We start from the raw sequence: 11,041 nt of genomic DNA on the forward strand, positions 1-11,041 counted from the left end.
CTGTCTCCCTCTGGCACCTGCTGGTTTTATCTCCAAGTGACCTTCCTGTAAACATTCTGCTCCATTCTTGCACATACACTGTCGCACCTCATCCATTCGTCATTCTTTCAATTTTGTCATTTTGTACGGAATTATGTGAGCTTTTGGCTGTGACATCATCAATTTATTAATGTTCCCTGACTATGCAAAGTTCTTACTCACCACTTACCATGTTTTTGTTTGTTCTTTTGATACTCCATGTACTTGCTTACGTCATCATATTCTTAGTTTAATCATGCTTCCAACCATATCTTTTCTTTGTTAGGCAAAATATTTCCCTCTGTCCAGAACGTTCAGTAGTCATCGAAAACTGGCGTCTAGCATTCATCAAAACATACGATACAATCAAGTACTGAACATTTTTAGACGACTTTGGCAGTGTCCGTGATTTAGAGAATCATCAGGCATGCATTAAACAGTTCCTTAAGGGTCATTAAGCTATTTAGGCAATATATCAAAAAACATTTGTTATTTCAAAGTGCTCAGAAATATATATCTGATCATAAAGTTATAAAAACCTTTGTCATTACCCCCTATCAAAAATGTCTAGTTATGTCTTTATTGATTTGGTGTGTAGGTATAATTATATGCTTAAAATGTTTCTTTTATTGCTTTAATATGTGAATATACTTGTCTGCTTATGTACTTTATTCAATGAGGTTTGAGCATATCTGTTTTTGTAGCTAGGCAGGACTTTTTGTATTTCGCCCCCATTCCTTCACAATCAATCAATCAATCAATCAATCAATCAATCAATCAATCAATCAATCATTTTGCCTTTTAAACCCACATACAGCTCCACAGTGACTTAAATATGGCACTTTAAAGTGTTATTGATTGTATTTTATTTGTATTCATTTCCCCCCTCCTTTTATATGTTCGGAATAAAGACTCATCACCAGTTATGCATTCATCGATTGTCATACGTTCAACTGCTCTGCATTTCAAGTCACAGCCAACAAACAGGGCCACCCCCCCTCCCTTCTTGTTTCTTTTACGTGGGAAATAATAGAAAACGACAATATAAGAACAAATAATCAATTACTCTTAAGGAGTAGTATTGACTTCTTAAACAGTAAAGATCTCCATCAGGGACCAAGCATTGCAATTTACGAAATAAAAAATAAATAAAATCTAACTTCTATATCGAACGAAAAAAATCTAACTTCACGCAGGTGCTTGACTACAAATATAACGTCTTAAAAAAGGAAGGGCACCATTCTTACTTTTACATTAAAAACTATTTTTGTTGTTGTTTTGGTAAATATATCAGTTTCATAATTTTTTAAATGTCGATATTCTGAGCAAACATGCAACACACGTTTTATCTATCTATCTATCTATCTATCTATCTATCTATCTATCTATCTATCTATCTATCTATCTATCTATCTATCTATCTATCTATCTATCTATCTATCTATCTATCTATCTGTTTATTTATTTAATTATTCATTCATTCATTCATTCATTCATTCATTCCAACACACTGCAGGCAGTCCTGAGTGACGTCATGGCCGGGCTGAACTCCGATTGGCTGACGTGGGACGTGATCGAAGAGCGTCCTGCGCTTCGCTGTTTTTCCGCGTTTGCCTCTTGGACAACGAGTTGCAACTTTGACTGAATACTCTGTTTGACTAAAATCAAAAAACAACTTGCTGTTTAGAATGAATTTACTTGCATTCTTTGTTTTGGCGGTGCAAATATACAGCGTGACGCCTGGTAAGTTGGACTTTTCGGTTTATTTTCCTAAAGATGGACGCTCTTGATTTGGAACTAACGCAGTCATTATTGTTTATTGCTTTCGTTATCGCCACTCGTCTGTTCCATCGGCAAGTTCTTTCACCTGAACGCCCGTTTTGTCAGTTATACGGGAATACATAGCTATTATTATAAATGTAATAAAGTTGGAAAACTTAAAAAGGGCACAAATAAAAGTGATGTGCCCCAGCATAAATATGCAATCGATGAAATATGGAAAAGCCTAGGCACAAGAATGAAATGTTGTACAGGGGAGTCTTTGCAATTAATAATTAAAATTTCACAGTCATGGCAATAAAGTTGTGTCTAATCTTTCAGTAAAAAAACATTGTATAGCCTCCTTACATTTGATAAGAGTCATCATGTCTCCGTAAATTATATAAGGCAGTTCTTTTGTTCAGACAAGTGACATTTTTTTAGATGTTACCTGCTGACAGTTTCGACTGTGAGGAAGACTGGAGACACAATCGAAACTGTCAGCAGGTAACATCTAAAAGTTGTACTAAGTTCATCTTGTTTTTCCTTTTCAATTACTTCACTGGTTCTTCTATATCAAACAAATTATTTTAGGTGTATTTACCTGACATGTTCTTCCGCCTTCATCAGATCTGATGAAGGCGGAAGAACATGTCATGTAAAATAATTTGTTTGATATAGAAGAACCAGTGACGTAACATCTAAAAGTGTTTCACTTGTCTGAACAAAAGGATTGCCTCATATTATTATTGGATTTTTTGTGTGCAAATTAAGGAGAATGGCAAACGTTATGTCATTCGATTTCTTTCATCAGTGGATATCAGTCACTGCTGAGGGGCATCGAATATCTCGCTTAGGGCGTCACACTGAAATCGAACATAACTGGGAGAAAAAAAACAAAGGCAGGTTGTCAAATTCAAGTTTGACAAGTTTGTGCGGAAGAACGCGTTTGGAGAAACATGACATTTCCAATTTCAAGTGCTGCAAAGTTCCAACTGCAGGCAGAATCATTGAAAATATGAAGATTGATTTGATCATGTGTGTCATTTTTGTGTTTGTCTTTCAGTAATTCACACGTTCAATTATTTCGTGACGGGCTCTCAAGTTGCAAAGCTACCAGAGTACTGGGAGGCCGCGTATGTTGACGGCGTTCAGATTCTGCACTTTGACAGCAACCACAGGAAGACGAGAGCGAAACATGACTGGGTGGACAAAATCACAGAAGATGATCCGCACTACTGGGAGACAGAGACGGCGGGCAGTATTCAGAATGAGCAGCTCTTCAAAGTCAACATTGAAATCGCTAAAAAGCGCTTCAACCAAACTGGAGGTTTGTTTACGTCCAACCTTCTGCTCGTCAAATGACACTTTTTTTGTCACTGCTGGCTTCTCTCTGATCATCGTCCTCGCTGAATCTTGTGCGCCATCCTTTCAGGTGTTCACATGCTTCAGGAGATGTTCGGCTGTGAATGGAATGATGAGACTGGGGAGGTTGATGGTTGGCTGCACTACAGTTACGATGGAGGAGACTTCATATCATTTGAGCTGAAGACGATGAGCTGGATCGCAGCACATCCACAAGCTTTCATCACCAAACTCAAGCGGGACCAAGACGACGGGGTCAATCAAGTCTTGAAGAATGACCTAACTGAGGTGCTTCCTTTCCTGTTGAAGAAGCACGTGAGCAACGGGAGGGACTTCCTGACCAGAACCGGTACATTGTCCTCTCACGTCTTCTCTGCGTCTTTCAAGCTCACGCACAATGTCCATCTTTGACGCTCTTTCAAGTTGTATCTCTTCCTCCATGCACATCCTCCACTCTTCTCTCCATCTTTGCGCGCAGAGCTTCCCACGGTGTCTCTCCTGCAGAAGACGCCTTCCTCTCCAATCACCTGCCACGCCACGGGTTTCTACCCCAGGACGTCGGACCTCTTTTGGAGGAAGGACGGCGAGCAGATCCACGAGGACGTGGAGATGGGGGAGACCCTCCCCAACCACGACGGAACCTTCCAGACCACGGCCGACCTGAAGGTGGAGCTGACGCCCGCCGCGGAGGGCCGCTACGAATGCGTGTTCAAACTGGATGGCGTCCGGGAGGAGATGGTCACCAAGCTGTGCGCCAAAAGCATCCTGAGCAACGCGCGCATCCAGGGTGAGCAACGCGTCGGACACGGCTCGGCATCACGCCCACAGTCGTTTACGTGTCTCGCTTTGTTGCCTTGTGAAGAAGAGGAAGACAGGAAGAAGGCGGTGGCCATCGCTGTCCCGCTGGTGGTCCTGGTTCTGGTGGTGATGGCGGTGGCGCTGGGGGTGTTCCTGGCCAAGCGTCCCAAAAGCCAACAAGGTGAACGACGACACAAACGTTTGCTCCGTTTGTGGCGATTCCTAATCTCCTCTCGCTTCTCTTCCATTTCAGCCAATTACGCTCCAGCTTGTAAGTGAGACGTTTTCCGCTTGCTGTTTTGAAAAAATGGCAATGCCTTGAATGTATTTTCTTTTATGCTCCCTCAGCCAGCACCTCATCTTCTGAGCAGGATTGAATGAACCCCACTAAGGTTGAAGGGATGTCTTCTTTTCTTGGGTGCCACGCTTGATTGAATCATCGCATTCCAACTGTATGAAATATTTGGAAATGTTTCTTATTTCAAATTGAAGTGCAACAGTTTTACAAGTGCAGTGAATTCTAATTGTATTTACTTCACTAGTTCTTCCAAATACCGCTAGAGGGAGCCAACATACCACAAGTAATATCTGCATCACACGTTGCTTTTTTTTAAGTGCTTTTTTGTTAAGCGAACTACTGATCAATTTGATACAAGTTTGAGTATCATTATAAAAATGTTTGAAATGAGGTTTCTGGTCACTGTATTTTCACTTGAGGATATATAATTTAGCAAGGATAAGCAAGAAATTTATAATAAAGAACACGTCTTTTTTTCTGTTGTCTTCGAAAAAAAACATACAAAACACATTCCTATTTACAGAGAAGTCCATGTGGAGTTTATTTTGTTATTTTTATTTTATTTATCTCCGTCATTGATGTGTATTTTGATCAATAGACAATTCAACTTTAGCAAGTAAACGCATATTTACATAATTATGCTTGAGAAGGAACAAGATGAAGAAAATCTTATAGTTCCTGCCCCCTTCCACATAATAATAAAATAAAACAACATAATAAGTGCAAAACTTCATCAAGTACAAACCAAACACCTCACGAGAAAATATATACAAAACCAGACAAGAAATAACTAAATTCATAAATATAAAGCGAAATGTAGACACTTACGGCTGTCCATATAATCTTATTGTTCTGCCGTTATAGATTTTTTCTAATTGGAATATATTTATATAATACTTTATCTCATTGAAAAGAGAAGGTACGAATAGAAATCGATGGAACTGAAATTGAAAGGGTGCAGGAAAACAAATTTCTTGGGGTTATAATAGATGACAGGCTGAGTTGCTGAGTCAGACTATGGAGCAGTGTAAGTGAGGAACTCAAGCAAAGTCCAAATATCCACCAGTTTAAAAAAATGTTCAAAAATATGTTGTTTAGCAGGTACAAGGACTAAAAATGCCAAATGGCTACACAAAAGCAAAAATAAAACAGGATAACAAGTTGAAAGTGTGTAGATTTATACGTTGAATCATTAGTTTATTGGATAAACTGAGAAAGTGGTAGGAATCTAAAAAGGTATGCTTCTTCCTACTCCTTTTCGAGCATTCTTTGCTATTGATTTTTTTTGGTTCTATTGGTTTGTTGGTTTGTTTGTTTGTTGTACGGACTTACATATGACACTTTAGTGTTATTTGTTTTATTTTTTATCTTTTTTAGTTTTAAATATAAATCAATCAATTGTTGGGTTGTGTCCACAATTTAGGGAGCGCGGTACCTGCGCCTCACGGCAAAAGCCATTGCCAATCACCTGTCATCCAATTTACTCACTGCGTGCTCGTTTGATTTCTTCAGATTTAGGAAAATGCCAAGACACTGAAGCAGAAATTAGACTTACAGAGGTTGGTTGAGTTCAATCATAATTCTCGTTAAGAAAGCTCTGTTTTCAGGAAAGTACAATACAGCGCTGGGCCTTTCAAGAACAGAAAGTCTCCATTCCGAAAAGGCAACGTTCAAGGTTCTTCGGTCAGCTTATATTCAGTCGCACATGCCGGTGTGGGCCGAGTTTGATGGGTGATGAGTCTTTGGGGTGGGGCAAGTTCGCAGGAGATTCTGATTCCATGGGAGTGGGTGCTACTTCGGTGAGAGCTGGTTCCGTGGGGGTGGGTGCTGTGTAGCTCCCTCGTCAATCAGGCGTACAAGCAGTTCTTCAAAACGGGCATTTATTAAACTCCTTCTCCACACACATGCCGTGAGAACTAAAAGACATAAAGACTATTAACATAAAACGTTCTCACAGAGAACAATAAACGTTACACACAAAATAACTTAAATCTGCTCATGCACTTAAAACACATTCGTCATGTTCTTGCTAACATAACATAGCATGGCTAACATCATGGCTAACAGCTAAGGATTACCTCATTGCCGCATTTGCTCGAGGGAGAAAACGAAGAAAAAACGTAAATCTTGACAATACAGGTCTTCAAAACTCCGGTTTCACCAATAAACAAAAATGCTATCAGAAAGGAAACTAAATAAGCATTCCTTGCCTTCTTCATCACTTGCTTATGCAAACGGAAACGTCGCCACCCGGTGGCTCAAAATCAGACACACTCGCCCTTGTGTAACTCACAAAAAGGAACCGCTAACACAAAAACTAAAATTGGTTCCCACTTGGAAACAGAGCTTAGCTCAAAACGTTTCATATCAGTGCATTTTCTTATGGCAGCTACATGCTGATTATGGGCGATTCGGTGTGTGTGTGTGGGGGCTGTTGTCTTCCATCCCGTCTTTCGGCCTTGGCGATCATCTTTGGCCGGGTTCTTGGCTGTCTCCCTCTGGCACCTGCTGGTTTTATCTCCAAGTGACCTTCCTGTAAACATTCTGCTCCATTCTTGCACATACACTGTCGCACCTCATCCATTCGTCATTCTTTCAATTTTGTCATTTTGTACGGAATTATGTGAGCTTTTGGCTGTGACATCATCAATTTATTAATGTTCCCTGACGATGCAAAGTTTGTTCTTTTGATACTCCATGTCTTTGCTTACATCATTACATTCTTAGTTTAATCATGCTTCCGCACGTATCTCTTCTTTGTTAAGCAAAATATTTCCCTCTGTGCAGAGCGTTCAGTAGTAATCGAAAAGCTGGCGTCTCACATTTAGGCGACATATGACGTTTAGTCAAAACACAAGATATAATCAAGTACTGAACGGTCAAGACGACTCTGGCCGTGTCCATGATTTAGAGAACAAACATCAGGCATGCATTACACAGTTCCTTAAGGGTCATTAAGCTATTTAGGCAACATATCAAAAGGCATTTATTTTGCAGTGCACAGAAATACATATTGAATCGTGAAGTTGTAGCAACCTCTGTTATTATCTTATATTAAAGAATGTCTAGTTATGTCTGCTTTATTGGTTGACTCCATGAATATACTTGTCTGCTTATATACTTTATCCAAAGAGATGTGAGCGTATCTGTTATTGTGGCTAGGCGGGTTTTGTGTCTTTTGACCCTATTCCTTCAGTATGCTAAATAAACCTGGATCCATTCATTATTCTCTTTAGTTATAGTTTTGGTGTGTTTTTTCCCTGTTGTTATATGTTGTATGCCTTATCCCTGTTATAAATGTTTCTTTTTTCCCCCCATCCGTATGACATGTATTAGGATGCATATTTTTCTATCCATTGAAATTTATCTTAAATGTATTCATATTTCTGGAGAATGCCACTTTGTAAGCCCCTGGAGTTTTTTTTTTGACATTCTCCATCACATTTATTTAATCTATCTACATTTTAAATTGTTTTTGTATGTGAAAATAAACAAACAAAGTTGTGAAAAACCTTGTGTTAAAAACACTGTATCGCCTTCTGAATATTATTTCATTATCATTTCGATAAGAGTCATCATGTCTCCGTAAATTATATAAGGCAGTTCTTTTGTTCAGACGAGTGAAAATTCTTTTAGATGTTACCTGCTGACAGTTTCGACTGTGAGGAAGACTGGAGACATAATCGAAACTGATCTATCTATCTATCTATCTATCTATCTATCTATCTATCTATCTATCTATCTATCTATCTATCTATCTATCTATCTATCTATCTATCTATCTATCTATCTATCTATCTATCTATCTATCTATCTATCTATCTATCTATCTATCTATCTATCTATCTATCTATCTATTGCAACACATACTGCAGGCAGTCCTGAGTGACGTCATCGCCGGGTTGAACTCCAATTGGCTTACCTGAGAGGTAATCGAAGCTCGTAAACTGTTGTTGTTGTTGTTGTTGTTGTTCCGCGTTCGCCTCTTGGACGACGAGTCGCAATTTGACCGAATACCCTGCTTGACTAAAATCGAAAAACACATTGATGATTGGAATGAATTTACTTGCATTCTTTGTTTTGGCTGTGCAACTATACAGCGTGACGCCTGGTAAGTTGGACTTTTCGGTTTCTTATCCTAAAGATTGACGCTCTTGATTTGGAAGTGACGCAGTCATTATTGTTTATTGCTTTCGTTTTCGCCACTCGTCTGTTCCGTCGGCATTTTAAGTTCTTTCACCTGAACGCCTGTTTTGTCAGTTATACGGGAATACACAGCTATTATTATGAATGTAATAAAGTTGGAAAACTTAAAAATGGCACAAATCAAAGTGATGTGCCCCAGCATAAATATGCAATCGATGAAATATGGAAAAGCCTAGGCACAAGAATGAAATGTTGTACAGGGGAGTCTTTGCAATTAATAATTAACATTTCACAGTCATGGCAATACAATTGTGTCTCATCTTTCAGAAAAAAACATTGTATAGCCTCCTTACATTATTATTTCGATAAGAGTCATCATGTCTCTGTAAATTATATAAGGCAGTTCTTTTGTTCAGACAAGTGACATTTTTTTAGATGTTACCTGCTGACAGTTTCGACTGCGAGGAAGACTGGAGACACAATCGAAACTGTCAGCAGGTAACATCTAAAAGTGTTTCACTTGTCTGAACAAAAGGATTGCCTCATATTATTATTGGATTTTTTGTGTGCAAATTAAGGAGAATGGCAAAAGTTATGTCATTAGATTTCTTTCATCAGTGGATGTCAATCACTGCTGAGGGCATCGAATATCTCGCTTAGCGCGTCACACTGAAATCGAACATAACAACTGGGAGAAAAAAGCAAAGGCAGGTTGTCACATTCAAGTTGGACAAGTTTGTGCGGAAGAACGCGTTTGGAGAAACATGACATTTCCAATTTCAAGTGCTGCAAAGTTCCAACTGCAGGCGGAATCATTGAAAATATGAAGATTGATTTGATCATGTGTGTCATTTTTGTGTTTGCCTTCCAGTCATTCACACGCTCAATTATTTCCAGACGGCCTCTCAAGTTGCAAAGCTACCAGAGTACTGGGAGGCCGCGTATGTTGACGGCGTTCAGATTCTGCACTTTGACAGCAACCACAGGAAAGCAAAAGCGAAACAAGACTGGGTGGACAAAATCACAGAAGATGATCCGCACTACTGGGAGATAGAGACGGCGAACAGTATTCAGACTGAGCAGGCCTTCAAAGTCAACATTGAAATCGCTAAAAAGCGCTTCAACCAAACTGGAGGTTTGTTTACGTCCAACCTTCTGCTCGTCAAATGACACTTTTTTTTGTCACTGCTGGCTTCTCTCTGATCATTGTCCTCGCTGAATCTTGTGCGTCATCCTTTCAGGTGTTCACATGCTTCAGAGGATGGAAGGCTGTGAATGGAATGATGAGACTGGGGAGGTTGATGGTTGGCGGCACTACAGTTACGATGGAGAAGACTTCATATCATTTGAGCTGAAGACGATGAGCTGGATCGCAGCACATCCGCAAGCTTTCATCACCAAACTCAAGTGGGACCAAGACGACGGGTTCAATCAATACAATAAGATTTTTTTCACTGAGGTGCTTCCTTTTGACTTGAAAAAGCATGTGAGCAACGGGAGGGAGTTCCTGACCAGAACCGGTACATTGTCCTCTCACGCCTTCTCTGCGTCTTCCAAGCTCACACACAATGTCCATCTTTGCCGCTCTTTCAAGTTGTTTCTTTTCCTCCATGCGCATCCTCCACTCTTCTCTCCATCTTTGCGCGCAGAGCTTCCCACGGTGTCTCTCCTGCAGAAGACGCCTTCCTCTCCAATCACCTGCCACGCCACGGGTTTCTACCCCAGGACGTCGGACCTCTTTTGGAGGAAGGACGGCGAGCGGATCCACGAGGACGTGGAGATGGGGGAGACCCTCCCCAACCACGACGGAACCTTCCAGACCACGGCCGACCTGAAAGTGGAGCTGACGCCCGATGCGGAGGGCCGCTACGAATGCGTGTTCAAACTGGATGGCGTCCGGGAGGAGATGGTCACCAAGCTGTACGCCAGAAGCATCCTGAGCAACGCGCGCATCCAGGGTGAGCAATGCGTCGGACACGGCTCGGCGTCACGCCCACAGTCGTTCACGTGTCTTGTTTTGTTGCCATGTGAAGAAGAGGAAGACCGGAAGAAGGCGGTGGCCATCGCTGTCCCGCTGGTGGTCCTGGCTCTGGTGGCGGTGGCGGTGGCGCTGGGGGTGTTCCTGGCCAAGCGTCCCAAAAGCCAACAAGGTGAACGACGACACAAATGTTTGCTCCGTTTGTGGCGATTCCTAATCTCCTCTCGTTTCTCTTCCATTTCAGCCAATTACGCTCCAGCTTGTAAGTGAGACGTTTTCCGCTTGCTGTTTTGAAAAAATGCCAATGCCTTGAATGTATTTTCTTTTATGCTCCCTCAGCCAGCACCTCATCTTCTGAGCATGATTGAATGAACCCCACTAAGGTTGAAGGGATGTCTTCTTTTCTTGGGTGCCACGCTTGATTGAATCATCGCATTCCAACTGTATGAAATACTTGGAAATGTTTCTTATTTCAAATTGAAGTGCAACAGTTTTTCAAGTGCAGTGAATTCTAATTGTATTTACTTCACTAGTTCTTCCAAATACCGCTAGAGGGAGCCAACATGCCACAAGTAATATCTGCATCACACGTTGCTTTTTTTTAAGTGCTTTTTTGTTAAGCGAGCTACTGATCAATTTGATACAAGTTTGAGTATCATTATAAAATTTTTTGAAATGAG

At 40.7% G+C, this 11,041-nt stretch overlaps 2 protein-coding genes across 2 annotated transcripts; both read left to right on the forward strand.

Annotated features, from left to right (window-relative positions):
* The first annotated feature begins 1,634 nt into the window (after positions 1–1,634).
* On the forward strand, positions 1,635–4,701 carry LOC119128192 (BOLA class I histocompatibility antigen, alpha chain BL3-6-like). Its single transcript, XM_037260432.1, has 7 exons — positions 1,635–1,761; positions 2,843–3,106; positions 3,212–3,490; positions 3,620–3,928; positions 4,004–4,120; positions 4,193–4,210; positions 4,288–4,701. The coding sequence occupies exons 1-7, from the start codon at positions 1,707–1,709 to the stop codon at positions 4,314–4,316; spliced, it is 1,071 nt and encodes a 356-aa protein (XP_037116327.1). The 5' UTR covers positions 1,635–1,706; the 3' UTR covers positions 4,317–4,701.
* Positions 4,702–8,220: 3,519 nt separating this feature from the next.
* On the forward strand, positions 8,221–11,041 carry LOC119128186 (BOLA class I histocompatibility antigen, alpha chain BL3-6-like). Its single transcript, XM_037260426.1, has 7 exons — positions 8,221–8,348; positions 9,255–9,518; positions 9,625–9,903; positions 10,033–10,341; positions 10,417–10,533; positions 10,606–10,623; positions 10,701–11,041. Exons 1-7 carry the CDS (start codon positions 8,285–8,287, stop codon positions 10,727–10,729), a joined length of 1,080 nt encoding a protein of 359 aa, XP_037116321.1. The 5' UTR covers positions 8,221–8,284; the 3' UTR covers positions 10,730–11,041.

The sequence above is a fragment of the Syngnathus acus genome, chromosome 10 (genome assembly GCF_901709675.1).
Source record: "Syngnathus acus chromosome 10, fSynAcu1.2, whole genome shotgun sequence".
In the NCBI taxonomy this organism is placed as follows: domain Eukaryota; kingdom Metazoa; phylum Chordata; class Actinopteri; order Syngnathiformes; family Syngnathidae; genus Syngnathus; species Syngnathus acus.

Excerpts from the sequence above, each read along its gene's own strand:
- LOC119128186 (XM_037260426.1), top strand. The coding sequence starts at position 8,285 with ATGATTGGAATGAATTTACTTGCATTCTTTGTTTTGGCTGTGCAACTA. Across the intron at positions 9,519-9,624 it reads GCGCTTCAACCAAACTGGAG|GTGTTCACATGCTTCAGAGG; the intron begins GTTTGTTTACGT and ends TCATCCTTTCAG. Across the intron at positions 10,342-10,416 it reads GAGCAACGCGCGCATCCAGG|AAGAGGAAGACCGGAAGAAG; the intron begins GTGAGCAATGCG and ends TGCCATGTGAAG.
- LOC119128192 (XM_037260432.1), top strand. The coding sequence starts at position 1,707 with ATGAATTTACTTGCATTCTTTGTTTTGGCGGTGCAAATATACAGCGTG. Across the intron at positions 1,762-2,842 it reads AATATACAGCGTGACGCCTG|TAATTCACACGTTCAATTAT; the intron begins GTAAGTTGGACT and ends TTTGTCTTTCAG. Across the intron at positions 3,929-4,003 it reads GAGCAACGCGCGCATCCAGG|AAGAGGAAGACAGGAAGAAG; the intron begins GTGAGCAACGCG and ends TGCCTTGTGAAG.